At 42.0% G+C, this 19,989-nt stretch overlaps 1 protein-coding gene across 2 annotated transcripts; it reads left to right on the top strand.

The window, feature by feature from the left end:
* Positions 1-1,567: 1,567 nt before the first annotated feature.
* LOC115143243 (ubiquitin-associated protein 1-like) lies at positions 1,568-18,996 on the top strand. 2 transcript variants are annotated; one of them, XM_029683422.2, is made up of 7 exons: positions 1,568-1,737; positions 8,524-8,564; positions 8,687-8,811; positions 9,052-9,828; positions 9,998-10,144; positions 11,072-11,173; positions 16,815-18,996. In XM_029683422.2, exons 2-7 carry the CDS (start codon positions 8,531-8,533, stop codon positions 16,953-16,955), a joined length of 1,326 nt encoding a protein of 441 aa, XP_029539282.2. In that variant the 5' UTR covers positions 1,568-1,737; positions 8,524-8,530; the 3' UTR covers positions 16,956-18,996. The 2 variants fall into 2 exon arrangements, with proteins under 2 accessions (XP_029539282.2, XP_029539292.2); XM_029683432.2 differs by lacking the exon at positions 1,568-1,737 and adding an exon at positions 2,566-2,590.
* Positions 18,997-19,989: the final 993 nt, after the last annotated feature.

Genomic DNA, 19,989 nt, shown 5'->3' with positions numbered 1-19,989 from the left:
GGTGTGAGAAGCATGTAGCGTCATACCCAAGAAGACTCGAGGCTGTAATCACTGCCAAACGTGCTTCAACAAAGTACTGAGTAAAGGGCCTGAATACCTATGTGAATGTGAAATTTGCATTTTTTATTTTTAATAATTTTGCAAACATTTCTCAAAAATGTTTTTGCTTTGTCTTTATATGGTATTGTGTGTAGATTGGTGAGGGGAAAAAACAATGTAATACATTTTAGAATAAGGCTGTAACGTAACAATATGGAAAAAGTCAAGGGTTCTGAATACTTCACGAGTGCACTGTATATGGCTCTGAAGCATGCTACACAAATTAATGGGAAGGATAGACAATCCAAAATGATGATAATCTAGATCTCTCAATCATTAGGTATTGAGGCATTTTCCTAAACTGGATCTTTGCATCATAAAGGCTACTGTGGTACAGTACACTTGCATTTGACTGTTGATGACGATGACATCACTATTGATTTGATAATGTCAGTTCTGATGTTATCCTTGATCAATGCATTGGAAGGAATATAAGTGTGTGGCTGATCTTAGTTTCATTCAAGGCACAATCTGGGATATTACCTGCTGTTCAATTGTCATTTCAATTAGCATATCATATTGTAGGGAACTTAGACTAACACCCAGCCATCTCGTCAAGAGACTCAGGATTGAGTTGGGCTACCCCCCGAATTCGTTATGTTGGTGTGGGGACATGTTTTTAGAATGAAGGGTGTTGAGTAGTGACCTTGGTACAACACCTTACCTGGACCTATTTGTGTAATGCATAAGGTGTTGGACTAACAGTCACATGGACTTGGGTTTGGATTTGAGAGTGGTTACATTTACCCAGCACCATCCCTTAACTTTATACCAAACCAAACCTTAGGATTGTGGCTTTAAAGAGATTTGTAGCCGTGAGCAGATGAAGCTTTAGTGCTATTTTGTTCTGAAAAGTCTTCATGCATAATGCTGCAGTATCTCATGGTGATACGCTTTTGGGCAATATCATACCAACATTGGAAACCAAGCTCGTCACTGTTTTATGAAAATTATCAATAAACTCAACGACATTGGCATGGTTATGGTTGTCAAGGGAACACTAACCATGTTTCCATGTAAACACTTGATTGACTAGCCATCATGATCTCCTGATCCCTATTCAGTTCAGACAATATTCGAGGGGATTAAATAATGAATGAATCCAGAGTAGGGTGACAAAAATCTTATAAAGAAAATGTCTGGGAACATCTCTTCAGTGTTGCCAAAGGATGATAGACAAAATAAATACTATACATTACACTAGCATGTGCCATTGTTTTATGTTTTTTAAATTACATGTTGTGTTTTCTGAGAGAAATTACATTCGTTGTCCAATTTCTGTTATGGTTGTGTCCAAAAGTGTATAATTTTCCATTTTTTTACGTAAAAAAAGATTACAAAAACGTACACAAGAAACTATTATGTGCAATTCAATGTGATGAGAGAATGCTGTGAATAAAATTACATTGCACCCTGTATGTTTATTTATCTACACTTGTGTCGTCATCAAGTGAAAACGTGACTTCAAACAGGAACCATAGGAAGGAAGGCGAATAAATCAAGATGGCGTTCCACTATGAAGCATGAAAGAGATTTCGATTCCAATAACATTTATTTTAACATAAAGTTTGAAGAAGGTGTCTTTGCTTTGAGGTGTACGTACGTTTTTGGAGAAGCAAGACGGAGCAGATAATACGGGTAAGGGGGTTAATGGAAGATGTTATCTCAGTTTTCTTTCAGGGGCGGTGGCGGAGAGGGAGTGAACTAGCCAGCACTGTCTAGTGCAGGCCACCAAACTAACATTAGCTAGCTAACGTTATCTAAAATGTCCACATCGGATATTCTTTATTTCTGCTTGTCTTCCTAGCTAGCTATGTTCCAGACTTTCAGTTAAGGTTTACGTTAACTTGTGGGTTATTTTGTGTCAGCTATCAAGCTAACGTTAGCTGGTCATGAAAAAGTTAGTTAGCTCATTTGTAGCTAACGTATTAACGTTAAGCTGACTAAATTACCGTCCTATGCTATGTTAGCCTGCTATCTTTCTCCTCTTGAATTATCGTAATCTAACAGTTACTCGCCAATTGTTTTCCAAGGATAAATCACTCAAAATACCAGCTAACTATGTAGATGGTCACAAGCTGAGACAACCGAGCTAGCAGTCTAAAGTCAGTAAGGGGTACTTTTATAGCCACTCTGACAGCTAGAAAAGTACACCCTAATGACTGTCATAGTTAGTTACGTTTTCGAGTACGTTCATTACACATCACATGTATTTCATTAATGAATTACTTAACTAGTTACTGGAATGTTACTTCATAAAAAGTTGTCGCTACTCTTGCTACCTCTGGATGAGTCATGCAAGTATGACTCGTTCAATGTTTCCAAGATGAGATTACAGTTGGCTAGCTATAGCTGCTTGAAAATGTCACGTGTTTTTGTTGATTATGGTTTGAGTAAAGTGGACTAAAATATGTTGCTACGGACGGGTGGCCATTGCATCGACTGTCACTGCATCGACATTCCGACTGATCGAGCTGTATTTTGCTCCGTGGTACGCTAATAAGTCCACCCATTACTTTTTAAATGTATTTTTTATTTAACCTTTATTTACATTTTACAAGTGCGACCTGGTCAAGATAAAGTAAAGCATTGCGACACAAACAACAACAGAGTTACACATGAAATTAACAAGTTTACAGTCAATATCACAATCGGGGGAAAAAAGTATATATACAAGTGTGTGCAAATGGCGTGAGGAGGTAAGGCAATGAATAGGCCATAGTAGCGAAGTAATTACAATTTAGCAAATTAACACTGGAGTGATAGATGAGCAGATGGTGATGTGCATGTATAAATACTGGTGTGCAAAAGAGCAGAAAAGTAAATAAAAACAATATGAGGATGAGGCAGGTAGATTGGATGGACTATTTACAGATGGGCTATGTACAGCTGCAGCGATCGGTTAGCTGCTCAGATAGCTGATGTTTAAAGTTGGTGAGGGAAATATAAGTCTCCAGCTTCAGCGATTTTTGCAATTCGTTCCCGTCATTGGCAGCAGAGAACTGGAAGGAAATGTGGCCAAATGAGGTGTTGGCTTTGGGGATGACCAGTGAGATATACATGCTGGAGTTCATGCTACGGGTGGGTGTTATCGTGACCAGTGAGCTAAGGCGGCGCTTTTACTTAGCATAGACTTATCGATAACCTGGAGCCAGTGGGTCTGGCGACGAATATGTAGCGAGGGCCAGCCGACGAGAGCATATACAGGTCGCAGTGGTGGGTGGTATATGGGGCTTTGGTGACAAAATGGATGGCCCTGTGATAGACTGCATCCAGTTTGCTGAGTAGAGTATTGGAAGCTATTTTGTAAATGACATCGCTGAAGTCGAGGATCGGTAGGATAGTCAGTTTTACGAGGTTATGTTTGGTGGCGTGAGTGAAGAAGGCTTTGTTGCGAAATAGAAAGCCGATTTGATTTTGGATTGGAGATGTTTAATATGAGTCTGGAAGGAGAGTTTACAGTCTAGCCAGACACCTAGGTATTTGTAGTTGTCCACATATTCAGTCAGAACCGTCCAGAGTAGTGATGCTTGTCGGGCTGGCTGATGCAGGCAGCAAACGGTTGAAAAATGCATGCATTTGGTTTTACTAGCGTTTAAGAGCAGTTGGAGGCCATGGAAGGAGAGTTGTGTGGCATTGAAGCTCGTTTGGAGGTTAGTTAGCACAGTGTCCAGGGAAGGGCCAGAAGTATACAGAAGGGTGTCGTCTGCGTAGAGGTGGATCAGGGAATCACCCGCAGCAAGAGCGATATCTTTGATATATATGCAGAGAAACGAGTCGGCCCAAAAATGGAACCCTGTGGTACCTCTCCATAGAGACTGCCAGAGGTCCGGACAACAGGCCCTCCGATTTGACACACTGAACTCTGAGAAGTAGTTGGTGAACCAGGCAAGGCTGTCATTAGAGAAAACAAGGCTGTTGAGTCTGCTGATAAGAATACGGTAATTAACAGAGTTGAAAGCCTTGGCCAGGTCGATGAAGACAGCTGCACAGTACTGTCTTTTATCGATGGCGATTATGATATCGTTTAGTACCTTGAGCGTGTCTGAAGTGCACCAGCTCGAAAACCGGATTGCATAGCAGAGAAGGTGCGGTGGGATTCGAAATGGGCAGTGATCTGTTCATTAACTTGGCTTTCGAAGACTTTAGAAAGTTAGGGCAGGATGGATATAGGTTTATAACAGTTTGGGTCTAGAGTGTCACCCCCATTGAAGAGGGGGATGACCGCGGCAGCTTTCCAATCTTTAGGGATCTCAGACGACTTGCCTAAAAAGTGTTGTGATCCCGAAGTATGATCTGCTTCTGGGGGGGCCGTCTTCCATAACAGTAAACAGTGTTTTAAAAATGTGTGCAGTCTGGTTTTCTTAATATAAGGAATTTGTGTACCTTTTACTTTTCCCACCATTGTATGTTTTAAACCACCTGCTTTTAGACTTTTACTCAAGTAGAATTTTACTGGGTGACTTAAACTTTTAATTTAGTAATTTTAGTGCACTGAGTGGTGCAGTGGTCTAAGGCACCACAGTGCTAGAGGCATCACTACACACCTGGGTTTGATCCCGGGCTGTATTACCACTGGCCGGTATCGGGAGTCCCATAGAGCGGCGCACAATTGGGCAAGCATTGTCTGGGTTAGGGGAGGGTTTGGCTGGGGTATTCTGTCATTGTAAATTAGAATTGGTTCTTAATGGACTTGCCTAGTTAAATTTTAAAAAATACATGTATGGGGTACTAGTACAGAGTGGATTTTTCCTGGGGTATGAGGAAATTGGGTGAAATATTTACATTTACAGTGCCTTCAGAAAGTATTCACACACCTTGACTTTTTCCACATTTCTTTGTTACAAATTGGTATTAATGTATTTAATTGTTATTCTTTTTCATCAATCTACACACTTCTCTGTCAGTGGAAGAAATATTAATATTTGTATAACATCTATTGAAAAAAAATTGTATTAGGTAAGTGTCCAAACCTGTGAGTGTTAGAATTACCTTTCTCAGTGATTACAGCTGTGGGTCTTTCTGGGTAAGTCGCTAAGAGCTTCCCGCATCTGGATTGTGCAACATTTGCCAATTTTATTTGGATTCTTTTCAAAATTCTTCAAGGTCTGACAAATTTGATGTTGATCATTGCTAGACAATCATTTTCAGATTTTCAAGCTGATTAATATGAGCTAACTTTTAAAAATAAATTAATTTAACCAAGAACAAATTCTTATTTACAATGATGGCCTACCAGGGAACAGTGGTTTAACTGCCTTGTTAACACCCGGGTTAACTGCTTGTCAGCTCGGGGATTCGAGCTGGCCCAACGCTCTAACCACTAGGCTACCTGCCACCCCAGGTGACTAGGCCACTCGAACATTCACTGTCTTGGAAAGCAACTCATGTAGATTTGGCCTTGTGTTTTAGGTTGTCCTGCTGAAAGGTGAATTCATATCAGTGTCTAGTGGAAAGCAGACTGATCCCGGTTTCCACTAGGATTTTGCCTGTGCTTAGCTTCATTCTGTTTTTTTTATTTTTATCATGAACAATTCCCCAGTCCATAACGATTACATGCATACCCATAATATGATAGACTGTTCTCTCTGCTACCACAAGGCAAACGGTACTGGAGCACTAAGTACTGGACCAAAAGTCTCCTGAACAGCTTCTACCCCCAAGTCATAAGACTGCTAAATTATTAGCCAAATATGTTACATGACCAAATGTATGTGGACACGTGATTGTCGAACATCTCATTCCAAAATCATGGGCATTAACGTGGAGTTGGTCCTCCCCTTTGCTGCTATAACAGCCTCAACTCTTCTGGGTAGGCTTTCTACTAGATGTTGGAACATTGCTACGGGGACTTGCTTCCTTTCAGCCACGAGCATTAGTGAGGTCGGTAACTGATGTTGGGCAATTAGGTCTGGCTCGCAGTCGGTGTTCCAATTCATCCCAAAGGTGTTTGATAGGGTTGAGGTCAGGGCTTTGTGCAGGCTAATCAAGTTCTTCCACACCGATCTCGACAAACCATTTCTGTGTGGAACTCACTTTGTGCACAGGGGCATTGTCATTCTGAAACAGGAAAGGGCCTTCCCCGAACTGTTGCCACAAAGTTGGAAGCACAGAATTGTCTAGAATGTCATTGTATGCTGTAGCATTAAGATTTCCCTTCACTGGTACTAAGGGGTCTAGCCCGAACCATGAGAAACGGCACCAGACCATTATTCCTCATCCACCAAACTTTACAGTTGGCACGGCATTGGGACTGGTAGCATTCTCCTGGCATCAGCCAAACCTAGATTTGTCTGTCGGATGGTGAAGCGTGATTCATCACTCCCAAGAACGCGTTTTCTCTGCTCCAGAATATAATGGTGGCGAGCTTTACACCACTCCAGCCGATGCTTGGCATTGTTCATGGTGCTCTTAGGCTTGTGTGTGGCTGCTCAGCCATAGACACCCAATTTTTGAAGCTCCCGATGAACTGTTCTTGTGCTGACATTGCTTCCAGAGGCAATTTGGAACTCTGTAGTGAGTGTTGCAACCGAGGACTGATTTTTGCATGCTACAGCACTTGGCTATCCCGTTCTGTGAGTTTGTGTGGCCTACCACTTCACGCTGAGGTGTTGTTGCTACTGTTCTGTGAGCTTGTTTCCACTTCACAATAACAGCACTTACAGTTGACAGGGGCAGCTTTAGCAGGGCAGAAATTTGTCAGACTTGTTGGAAAGGTGGCATCCTAAGACTGCACCACATTGAAAGTCACTGAGCTCTTCAGTAAGGCCATTCTACTGCCCATGTTTTTCTATGGAGATTGCATGGCTGTGTGCTACATTTTTATACACTAGTCAGCCACAGTTGAAATATCAGAATCCACTCATTTGATTAAGTGTCCACATAGTTTTGTGTGTATAGATAGTCCAGGTAGCTACATTCTACTGTCTGCATCGACTCCTTTTTGACTCTGCACACATAATGGACGACATACACAATGCACACTAGTCACATACAATACAATACAAACATGCTTTTCTTTCAAAAACAAGGACATTTCTAAGTAACCACAAACTTTTGAACGGTAGTGTATAATCTGTTTTTGCTTTGTCATTATGGGGTATTGTGTGTAGATTGAGGGGATAAAAAATTTAAAAAAGTAAACATTTTAGAATAAAGCTGAAATGTAACAATGTCTAAAAAATTCTAAATAAAGTCAAGGGGTCTGTACTTCCAAATGCTCTGCATAATGGTGGATATGGTGTTGATGTTTTGTCTTGTTTCAGGGTGTTTTCACACTTGGTCCCTTTAAACCAATTTTTGTGTACTCAGTGCAGTTCTTTTTTTTGTGCAGTGTGAACTCCCCAAATGAACTCAGACCCTTCAAAATATCCCCCAAACTGTAACCATCTCGTGAGGTGGTCGGAGTTTGGTTCTCTTGAATTCAGTGGTCTGGTTCTCCTTTTTTGAAGACAATTTTAACGCAAAGCTCCCCAGGTTTACATGTCATTATTCCCGCACCACACACTAGACTACTACAACACATTCCAAAATGTCTTTGTTCAGATTGTTTGCATTATGTGTTCAATAGGCTGAGAGCTTCATAAGCTGTAGGGTTTGAATAGTGTGAGAAGACTACATGTTTGGTGAGAAACAGATTTTGTACTCTATTTTAGCTCTTAACGGGGTCGTAGCCTACCTTGGGTGTACAAATGTTTTTTTCAATTACAGCGTTGATTGAATAATTGCGGATTAAATAATCAAATGTATTTAAAGCCCTTTTTACATCAGCCGATGTCACAATACAGAAACCCAGCCTAAAACGCCAAAAAACCAAGCAATGCAGATGTAGAAGCACAGTGGCTAGGAAAAACTACCTGGAAATGCAGGAACCTAGGAAGAAACCAGGTTATGAGGGGTGGCCAGTCCTCTTCTGGCTGTGCTGTATGGAGATTATAACAGAACATGGCCAAGATGTTCATAGATGACCAGCAGGGTATTATAATAATAGTGGTAGTTATTCTGTTACCAATCAAATGCAAATATTAATAGCATCTTCTGATTGCAATTCTGTCTCATATTTTAACTAAATGCTGTCAATGTATTAGCGTACAAAATGTATAGCTAGCTGTCCAATAACGCTTTCTGATTGAATGGCTTGTCCTACACATTGTAAAAACCCAGAAGCATGTTGGAAAGGGATATTGGTTCCTTTCTTAACATAGCAATGTGAATGCAAAGAGGACCACAAAATAGTTGAAGTGAACTGGCAAAAGAGTTGAGTCCTCATTCAAAGGCAAGGGCAGTGTGAATACAAAGAGAACTGACTTCTTTTGCTCTTTGTTTTTACCCCAGAGTTCACTTTAAATAGGACTGTGTGAAAACACCCTCACTGCTTCCTCTAAGGCATCTCTCGTTCATTCAAGAGCCCTTTGTGTTTTACAGACTCTAAATGGCTGCGAGGAAGTCTGATACCCACAACAATGGTGAGTGTGTCTTTCGGCCTCTTCCTCTGTTCTCCATCTGCTCATTTTGTTTTAAAATATTCCTGCATTTGCATCATGGTGTCATTTTTCATTTAGGCCATTCATTCATCCTGTTTTTTCAGGACCCATCAGCTACCTTGATGACGTTCCATTTAAAATCAACGATAAGTTCCGCTGCCCTGCCAAAGTGGGTCTTCCTGTTGGCTTCTGCCTGCCCGACTGTCTCTCTGTGCTTGCAGACCTGCAGGTAAGCCTTCTGATTTATGTCACTGTTGCATCAAGCGTTTCAATGATGGGATGCTTGTTAATTTTTATCGCTTCCCTGTAATATTAGTCTGTATTAGGGGGGCACCTCTGTAAATGTTGAAAATAAGATCTCATGACTCAACCAGATTCACCCGGGTTGATTAGTCTCCATTCCTTTAGTCCTTTGTCTGCTGCTCCGCTCTAACTAGTCATGCTGGTTGTCTATCTTTGGGCACTGCAGTATGACTTCTCCCTAGAGAGGAGGAGTGTGCGCTGGGGGGCGGAGCTGGCCGAGGCCAGGGCGGCAGAGGCTCGAGCTGCAGAGGTGGCCAGGGTGGAGTTTGAGAGCAGGGAGCACTCACCCCCCGCACAAGACCCTGACGGGGGATTGGCCGGCGGGGGCAAGAGGCCTCGCCCCGCCGAGGAGCAAGATGCTCTCCCGCCCGCATTGAATCCGCTGATGGCCGCACTGCGCCTCAACGCCATCCTCACCCCGCTGCCCGCGCCCGCCAGGCAGACCGCTCCCAGCATCCCGGAGCCCCAGTACCTTAACCTGGCTGACTTTGAGCGCGAGGAGGACCCCTTCGACAAGCTGGAGCTGAAAACGCTGGACGATAGGGAGGAGCTGCGCAACATCCTCCAGAGCCAGCCCCAGCAGCAGTCTGTATCCCCACCTGGGGAACCCCAGCCCGAGCTGGCATCGCGAGGCAGCACGCCTCCACCCCAACTCCCCGCCACCAGCCTTCCGGCAAAAACGGCCTTTTCCCTCAACGGGCTGGTGGCGCAACTGGACATGGACAGAGCTGGGAGTCTGGCCCAGGGACGGACAATGGACCCAGACCGGCCCTGCAACATCCGCTCGCTGACCTTCCCCAAGCTGTCGGACCAAGGGGACTTGTTATTTGACTCCTACTCTCCAGCCCCTGTACCACCTAGCCTATCCACCGGCAGCCCACCGGCACCCCAGCAGAAGACAGAGGAGCCACCCAGGCACACCCAAAATGGGGCACCAAAGCAGGTAAGCTTACACAAAGAAGGTGAAGTGGGCTTTGCTTCGTTTCAATGACTAAATGTATTGCTTAATTATTTCAAACTTCTGAAAAGCTTAGAGGTTTTGTGGACCAGAGGAAGATGCTTTTTTTGGACTCTTATACAGATGTGATGCTATAAAAACTCTCTCTGCAAAGATAAATGCAGGTCCTCTCCCGTGCGGCGCGGCACTGCTCAACCTGTCTCCCAGTGGGCGGCAATGTGTGGAGACCATCGTGTCCATGGGGTACTCCTACGAGGGGGTCCTGCGGGCCATGCAGAGGCGAGGCAAGAATGTGGAGCAGGTACGCCCCTCTGCTCTCCCTCCCGATCACAGCACCTTAGGCCCATTTTCTCTACACAGATCTGTTACAAAGAAATGTTCTATTTGATTCTGTGCTGTCATTCACTCACTGCCCATTGCGCCCAGAGAATTTTCTGTGTCATGGTTGACTGTGAAGTCATCAGGTGTCTACGTTATGTGATTGTCTGTCTTCACAAAAAAGTCCACCAGGCAACAAGTTGAGGATGGTTTTGTGAATAAATGAATTGTGTTTACGCAGTATTTTCTTTGGTCTCAAAACACACCATCCATCACCTTTGTTTGATGCCTCAACACTATGATGGCATTGCAGTGATTGATTACAGTAGTACTGTAGGAGACACTCGTTAGGGGCTAGTTAACTCCCGAGTGGCGCAGTGGTCTAAGGCACTGCATCTCAGTGCAAGATGCGAATCCAGGCTGTATCACATCTGGCTGTGATTGGGTGTCCCATAGGGCATCGCACAATTGGCCCATCGTCATCCGGGTTTGGCTGGGGCAGGCCATCATTGTAAATAAGAATTTGTTCTTAACTGACTTACCTAGTTAAATAAAGGTTACAAAAAAACATTTGAATAAACATTAGCTAACAATGGAATGACACAGTGGTAGTTGATACGTTTGACAGCTTGCTTCCAAAATGAAAGTGTCCTCAAGCATCACGCAAGTACAATATTTTATCATGTGAATTTAGCTATCCCTCTAATCAACAATGAATATTCATGTATTTCTATTAAATGCCAACATTAGCTATTTCATAAATTCACCTCCAAGAATTTGGTCACCATCATATTTGCAGTCATAATTATCTTGCTCTCAGCTTGTAAAACCACCTAGCAAATAGACAGTCTGGACTTGCACATGAAGCCATCACCAAAAGATCAACAATGTCTGTCATCCTGTGACCCAGGTGCTGGAGTACCTGTTTACTCATACGCGTCTTTGTGAGCGAGGATTTGAGCCCAGTGCCGTAGAGGAGGGCTTAGAGATGTACCAGTGCTCTGAAGAGAAGGTGAGTCCACCCACAGTCTCTACCGTCACATACACTAATATGCACGTTTATACAGATTAACTCAGCATGCAGAACCAAAGACCGTTAGGATGACTAGCCAGCCAACTCCATTATCTCTGTTTCAATACACAAATGTTGAGTGGCCTAAGGTAAGGTTCACTTCCAGTTTTCCCTGAACTTAGATACACCAAGCATGTTCCGTTCTCATCCCTCCACCTTCTCAAATGTGTGGTGGCCTAGGGAAATCCTTCACATCGGGATATTGACTATTTCTGAAAATTGCAAACTGTCCCAAATCCAGATATATTTCTGACCCTGAGGACAAAATAACAAAGAATTACAACTGCATTCTAAGATACCGTTATTTAAAAAGAAATCCATTAACAATTGAGAGAAGAACACCAACACTGATTTGTTTCAAAATATTTATTTTCACTATTTATTCTGAACAAAAATAGACACAACATTTCAAGTGTTGGTTTGTTTTTTTATGAGCTGAAGTAAAATATCCCTGAATTTTTCCATACACACAAAGCTAATTTCTCTCAAATGTTGTGCAGAAATGTATTTACATCCATGCCAGTGAACATGAATTACTTTGGCAAGATAATCCATCCACCTGACAGGTGTGGCATATCAAGAAGCTAATTAAACAGCATGATCATTACACAGGTGCATCTTGTGCTGGGGGACAAAAGGCCACTCTAAAATTTGCAGTTTTGTCACACAACACCATGCCACATGTGCAATTGTCATGCTCACTGTATGAATGTCCACCAGAGCTGTTCCAGATAATTTAATGTTAGTTTCTCGACCATAGGAGAAACGTTGTTTTTAGAGAATTTAGCAGTACATCCAACCGGCCTCACAATTGCAGACCACGTAACTACGCCAGCCCAGGACCTTTGCATCCGCAGTTGTTTGAAAAAGTACAGTGGTCATACTTCAAAGTAAAGATACCTTCATAGAAAATTACTCAAGTAAAAGTCTAAAAGTATTGTTTTAAATATACTTAAGTATTAAAAGTAAGTGTAAATCATTTAAAATTCCTTATATTAAGCAAACCAGACCGGCACTATATATATATATAATATATACACACACACACTGGGGAGAACAAGTATTTGATACACTGCTGATTTTGCAGATTTTCCTACTTACGAAGCATGTAGAGGTCTAATTTTTAACATAGGTACACTTCAACTGTGACTGACGGAATCTAAAACAAAAATCCAGAAAATCACATTGTATGATTTTTAAGTAATTAATTTCCATTTTATTGCATGACATACGTATTTGATACACCAGAAAAGAAGAACTTAATATTTGGTACAGAAACCTTTATTTGCAATTAGAGAGAATACGTTTCCTGTCGTTCTTGACCAGGTTTGCACACACTGCAGCAGGGATTTTGGCCCGCTCCCCCATACAGACCTTCTCCAGATCCTTCAGGTTTCGGGGCTGTTGCTGGGCAGTACGGACTTTCAGCTCCCTCCAAAGATTTTCTATTGGGTTCAGGTCTGGAGACTGGCTAGGCCACTCCAGGACCTTGAGATGCTTCTTACGGAGCCACTCCTTAGTTTCCCTGACTGTGTGTTTCGGGTCGTTGTCATGCTGGAAGACCCAGCCACGACCCATCTTCAATGCCTTTACTGAGGGAAGGAGGTTGTTGGCCAAGATCTCGCGATACATGGCCCCATCCATCCTCCCCTCAATACGGTGCAGTCGTCCTGTCCCCTTTACAGAAAAGCATCCCCAAAGAAGTATGTTTCCACCTCCATGCTTCACGGTTGGGATGGTGTTCTTGGGGTTGTACTCATACTTCTTCCTCCAAACACGGCGAGTGGAGTTTAGACCAAAAGGCTTTATTTTTGTCTCATCAGACCACATGACCTTTTCCCATTCCTCCTCTGGATCATCCAGATGGTCATTGGCAAACTTCAGACAGGCCTGGACATGCGCTGGCTTGAGCAAGGGGACCTTGCGTGCGCTGCAGGATTTTGATCCATGACGGCGTAGTGTGTTACTAATGGTTTTCTGAGACTGTGGTCCCAGCTCTCTTCAGGTCATTCACCAGGTCCTGCCGTGTAGTTCTGGGCTGATCCCTCACCTTCCTCATGAGCATTGATGCCCCACGAGGTGAGATCTTGCATGGAGCACCAGACCGAGGGTGATTGACCGTCATCTTGAACATCTTCCATTTTCTAATAATTGCTCCAACAGTTGTTACCTTCTCACCAAGCTGCTTGCCTATTGTCCTGTAGCCCATCCCAGCCTTGTGCAGGTCTACAATTTTATCCCTGATGTCCTTACACAGCTCTCTGGTCTTGGCCATTGTGGAGAGGTTGGAGTCTGTTTGATTGAGTGTGTGGACAGGTGTCTTTTATTACAGGTAACGAGTTCAAACAGGTGCAGTTAATACAGGTAATGAGTGGAGAACAGGAGGGCTTCTTAAAGAAAAACTAACAGGTCCTGTGAGAGCCGGAAATCTTACTGGTTGGTAGGTGATCAAATACTTATGTCATGCAATAAAATGCAAATTAATTACTTAAAAATCATACAATGTGATTTTCTGGATTTTTGTTTTAGATTCCGTCTCTCACAGTTGAAGTGTACCTATGATAAAAAATTACAGGCCTCTACATGCTTTGTAAGTAGGAAACACTGCCGATTTTGCAGGTTATCAAATACTTGTTCTCCCCAGTGTGTGTGTGTGTGTATATGTGTATATGTATGTATGTATATATATATATATATATTATATATATTTAACACCAATAGCCAGTGGCCCCCTCCAACATTCAGACATATTTTTACAAACAAAGCATGTGTTTAGTGACTCTGCCAGATCAGAGTTGGTTTGGAATTGGACCCTTTTACATTCAAAATGTAATAATTTTGGGTGTCAGGGAAAATATATGGAGTAAAATGTACATAATAAAAATTTAAAAAAATAAAAGTACATTAAGTTAGTTGTCAAAAATATAAATAGTAATGTACAGATACCCCCCCCAAAAAACTTAAGTAGTACTTTCAAGTATATTTACTTAAGTACATTACACCACTGCACATCCAGCTTCTTCACGTGCGGGATCGATTGAGACCAGTCACTTGGACAGCTGATGAAACTGAGGAGTATTTCTGCCTGTAATAAAGCCCTTTTGTGGTGGAAAGACTCATTTTGATTTGCTGGGCATGGCTCCCAGTGGGTGGGCCTATGCCCACCCATGGCTGCCCTCTAGCCCAGTCATGTGAAATCCATAAATTCCTTAACTAACTCAGTAAAATCGTTGAAATTGTTACATGCTGCATTTTATTTACACAAGTGTAAAGGAATTAATAAGAATATGTACATAAAAAAATATGAATGCGATGGCCGAACGGCGTATACAAGATGCAGTAGATGCTATAGAGTACACTATATACATATGAGATGAGTAATGTATGTAAACATTATATAAAGTGGCATTGTTTAAAGTGGCTAGTGATACATTTATTACCTACATTTTTTCATTGTTAAAGTGGCTAGAGATGAGTCAGTATGTTGGCAGCAGCCACGCAATGTTAGTAATGGCTATTTAAGTCTGATGGCCTTGATAGCTGTATTTATTTCGGTCCCCGCTTTGCACACCCATCTGATGACTAAGTGTGAACATGTTTTTAGAAATGTTAACAAATTTATTAAATCACAAATTTCAAATTTTCGTAAGTATTCACACCCATGAGTCAATACATGGTAGAATCCCCTTTCTCTCTAAGAGCATTGCACACCTGGATTGTACAATATTTGCCCATTTCTAACTCTGCCACTCGGGAACGTTTACTGTCTTGGTAAGCAACTTGTGTAGATTTGGCCATGAATTTTAGGTTATTGTCCTGCCGAAAGGTGAATTAATCTCCCTGTGCTTGGTGGAAAGCAGACTGAACCAGGTTTTCATCTAGGATTTTGCCTGTGCTTAGCTCCATTCTGTTTATTTATTTTTTTATCTTAAACTCCCCAGTCCAAAGCATACCCATAACATGATGCAGCTACCACTATGCTTGAAAATATGGAGAGTGGAACTCAGTAATGTTATATTTGACATAGCATTTTGTGTTCAGTACAAAATGTTTTTGCAGTATTACTTAATTGCAAACAGAATGCATGTTTTGGAATATATTATTCTGTACAGGCTTCCTTTTCACTCTGTCATTTCGGTTAGAATTGTAGAGTAACTACAATGTTGTTGATCCATCCTTAGTTTTCTCCTATCACAGGCATTAAACTCTAACTGTTTTAAAGTTGCCATTGGCCTCATGGTGAAATCCCTGAGTTGTTTCCTTACTCTCCGGCAATTGAGTTAGGAAGGACGCCTGTATCTTTGTAGTGACTGGGTGTATTGCTACACCATCCAAAAGTGTCATTAATAACTTCAAGTAATCTAACGGGTACTGGAAAGTGTTGCTGACGTCTCCATGGCGAGGAGGAACAATCTTGTCTGCTGAGATATTACATTTTTGTTTTTCATACATGCAAAGTAAAAACAAAAATACCACAAGACAATTGCACAAAGCATAAATATAACAGTAGAGGCAAATAAAATAGTACAGTACTAGTGTGTAAAAGCAGATAGGGACTGGGTAGTGCATGTAACTACGACCTGGTGTTGTTTAAGGCCCAGATGGCAGTGGGTAAGAAGGATTGAATTCATATTGATATTCATTCATTTGACACTCTCTGACAAACACACAAACAACTAGGTTGTCATTCTTACCTTAGCTAAGTGCTCCATGGTGAAGACCACCTTGTATCCAGTGCTGACAACCAGATCTTTGAGCCTGCCCATGATTTTATCAGTCTTATTTATTTGGGTCCATATTAAAGTAAATTGTCATGGAGACCATGTTGAAACCACTCAAAGTAATCCTTGATTAGCGTTTATTCAGAGCTCAAAGTAATGACAACTAACTACCTAATCAAACAAAACATCACTATTTATCTGAGAAGTCAGTCATCAATCATCGATTGAAGCTAAGTTGAAAGCGGAAAGACTGCGTGCGTTTCTTACTACTAGGCTGAATGGAGCCCAATCCCATATTGCACTCATTCACACCGCCTCAAAGATTTAAAGCATTGGATTGGTGTAGCTGTGTTGGTAGGCAGTGAAGGCAAGTGGCTAGGGCTAGCATGAGATGTGATGCGGCTCAAAATGACATGGCTAACGAATGACAGCAAGATGCCTCTCGCTTCCAACCAGTTTAGGATAGGGCATCGGTTGCATTGCTACCTATTTTATTTTTGAACTGCAGAAATTGCTGCAATACTGTTAATATATTTGTATCACTTTTCATGTCATTTTGGCCCGCTGATAGGCCTACCAACTGATCAAGCAACATTAGAAGGTGTGAAACTCATGAACGTTAGCTCCTGCGTAAGGCCACTTGAAGACAAAATGAAAAATAAATAACGACTTTATACTACTACGTTACTAACCAGATAGCTAATTATTGTCTAAACCAGCCTAATATCATTGATCTGTTCAGGTTCTCATAGATCACCTTGCAAATGTTTGTAAAAAAAAAAAAAAAAAAATCTAGTTAAATTAAACAATACGTAACAAGAATTCCCAATTACAATGTATGTTTTTCATGATTTCTTCAGGCCTTAGAGTTCCTGTCGCTGATGACGCGGTTCGGCGAGATGGGCTTTGAAAGGGACACCATCAAGGAGGTGCTACTGGTGCACAACAATGACCAGGAAAAGGCTCTGGAGGACCTCATGTCCCGTGCCGCAGCCAGCTGAGCCCCCCCTTCAACCATCCTCCCACCCCACACACACACACACGCACAACCCCCATGTTTCAACAGTGTTGCAGCACAGAGGGGTGAACTCCGACCCAACGCAGCTCATGACTTCCACTCATGATCCCACTCTGTTCCACTCTCACACAGTGACTCTAAGCGAGCAAACCCGTACACTTCCATAGTCTATTCTTCTGTTCTTAGAGTGTGGGGGGGTAAATGGAAGAATATGAGGAGCACCTGCGAGTTGAGGTGGTTGGTTTGTGCTGACCACACCAGGGAAACTTGCCAGTTTTTTTCTTTTACATTTCCTAGCATGTCAATCGACGTGTGTGCACCGTGATGGTTGGAAAGGTGGCATGAACTTCCCAAAGGAGCATAGAGGAGGAGACCCAATGCTGCACAGCACTTTGGTGAGTGTGTCTGACTCTGTGGATGGGGACAATGGGCCCCGAACTAGGAGGAACCACTAGCCAGGCTCTACTTTCTACAGATGCACAGTTAACACTCCCAGCTAACTAAGCTGCCATCTTCCGCTGCCCAACATAGGCCTACAAAATAGTAGAGTGGAGGGGACGCCAAGTGGCCCATGTGTGACTAACTGACCGACTGACGCCAGAACCTAAAAACACAACTGGCATCGTCGCAGAACAGAGAACGGAGTTCAAGAAGTGCCCCCTCTGTTCCCGCGACTGGCGTTCCCCGATCTTCCTAATCTTTTCTCTGCTGTCGTTTTGCTTGTTAATTTGTCAGTTTGTTCAAAAGGACACGCATTGTTATTGTTTCCCGAGTCCTTGTATAGAGATTCTTTCTTTGCTTTCTGTTTTAGGAACTGCATTAACAAACCTTAAAAGTAATAATAACATAACTGCTACTACTGCCCGTTGGCTTGTCCTGCACTGGAACAGACTGCAAGACCAGTGGAGAAGAGGTGGTCAAATTATTTTGCAGGAAATATGTCCAAACACATACACTCACTGGCACAGAGAAGTGTGACAAACTGCAGACACACACACACCTCGCCAACATAGATATTGACTTATTTAAAATTACACTGACATTTTAGTAATAAAGAGATGAAATATGATCTAAAATGAGAACCTTGTATGAGAAGCAAGCACTAGGATGCAAGTGGTGCTTTGAAATGGTCCCTTTTGGTTTTTATTCAGACTGGACAGACAGCTGAGCAAAAATAATTGTTTTTGCAACCTAAACTTTTGTGCAATATGTTTTATGATGTGTGACTGACTGGCATATTTTTGGGACCCAGTAAACCTTGGGTCTAAGCAGTGAGCAACTCCCAAAATGACAGATTGCCTTTGCTGGAGACACACTCACTGGAGGAGGAAATCTATAAAAAAAACATTTGATTTATTTGTCTGCTGTCATTTACTCCCCTCATTACTGAAGATCAGGCTCTGCTATGAACTATGATTGTGATCTTTGTAACACATTCATGCTGACCTGAAAGTGTTTGCCTCTTTGCTTGGTGTCATGCATAGGAATCGGACTGGCAAATCTTCCAAGAACGGGTCAGAAGATCAAACAGCTTGTCAGTTAAATTATTAACCAAATTCATTAAGGTGATTTATTTGATTTTATAATTGTATTTCATATAGCTATGTTTTCACCTTGCATCAACCCTTTTTTATTGACCTGTGTGTATGAGTCTACAGGTGATTTTGAAGTGCCATGATGCTCTCCATTTCATGTGTGAATCTTGTGTGCAGAAAGCACACAAGATGCCAAGCCACATGGAACATGGTGATGGTTGAGGGAAAATAAAATGCTGGCCTGCTTTCTGTATTGTGGACATTATTGGGTCTAATCTTAACTTGAGATCTTGGTTTTGTGTACAAGCCTCGGAGTCAGTGAGAGACTTGAAGTGTGGGTCTGATATGACATCTGGATTTTGATGTCTTAATTATAAAAATAAGGAGTTGTGTTCCTGGTAGCCCCTGAAATGTGATTTAAAAAATGTCAGTTTACTCCTGAATCATTTGGCAATTCTTCAATGTGATTAAATGTACACATTTTTTCAATGGTGTGGCTGTTACTATTTATAAGGTGTATGGGTTGTTTTGTCCATGGTTATTGGAAAACTATGAATTTGTTAGTACTCAAGCAGATTAGAAATTATCAATATTTCATAGATTGGGGTGTTTCTCACTTCGTGTGTACAGCAGCACAATGGTGAAGAGACAACAATGCAAAGAGATGATTGTTCCCTGAGCATTATGGGTAATGGCAAAAAACTTTCAACTGGTTCCATTTTGAACATGCCAGAGTGTAAAATTACTTTTTGTGTTCACAGAGATCTCTAAGCTGTATAGGTGAAAGCAATATGGTTACAGCTAGACTTTGCCTATTGAGCAGCTGAGTCGAGTAATAACCATACTGCTTACAACTAAGTAACCAGTCTTCTAGGACCTGTGAACACCACAAGTACTGTAGCCTGGTCTCAGATCTGTTTTTGTTATATTGCCAACTCCAATGCTGTCATTGTCAAGCCAAACATTAGGCATGATAATGAGTGACGATGAGTTTGTTTGACAGCACCGACAGACTGGGACTCAGGAAACACCAAAGAGAACTAGACTTAAATGGAACTAAGCTGAACGTGGGCTAAAAGCCATGGCATGACAATGTAGGCCATGACCTATATTTTGTATTTCCTGTGTGCTTCCTTAATATACTTTGTTTATTTTACTATTCCTGATCTTGACACTGTTGGGAATATAGACTTTGGTGATCAGACTAGATTATGTATTTTATTTGCAGGTCGTGACCAGTTGCTCAACTGTTCCAAAGCAGCAGAGGTTGCCTCAGACTGATCACCTTTCCCAACCCTGACCCCTGTATGGTCTAGTCACTATTCTCTTGTGTAACGTAGCCTAATGTTGGACTAAAGGAGCCTAACATGACTCCTTATAGTCCAAGGACCTTACATGTTCTGTTTAAAGACGAAATGGCTCTGGAAGCCAAAGCATCCAAATACTCCCTCTAAACATGAATCGATTCTCAATTGCGGTACT

This window comes from Oncorhynchus nerka, linkage group LG2, assembly GCF_034236695.1.
Source record: "Oncorhynchus nerka isolate Pitt River linkage group LG2, Oner_Uvic_2.0, whole genome shotgun sequence".
In the NCBI taxonomy this organism is placed as follows: Eukaryota; Metazoa; Chordata; class Actinopteri; order Salmoniformes; family Salmonidae; genus Oncorhynchus; species Oncorhynchus nerka.
This window is presented reverse-complemented; position numbering and strand designations above follow the sequence as displayed.

Coding starts and splice junctions, on each gene's coding strand:
- LOC115143243 (XM_029683422.2), top strand. CDS start 8,531: ATGGCTGCGAGGAAGTCTGATACCCACAACAATG. Junction 8,565..8,686: donor GTCTGATACCCACAACAATG/GTGAGTGTGTCT, acceptor CTGTTTTTTCAG/GACCCATCAGCTACCTTGAT. Junction 10,145..11,071: donor GAGGCAAGAATGTGGAGCAG/GTACGCCCCTCT, acceptor CCTGTGACCCAG/GTGCTGGAGTACCTGTTTAC.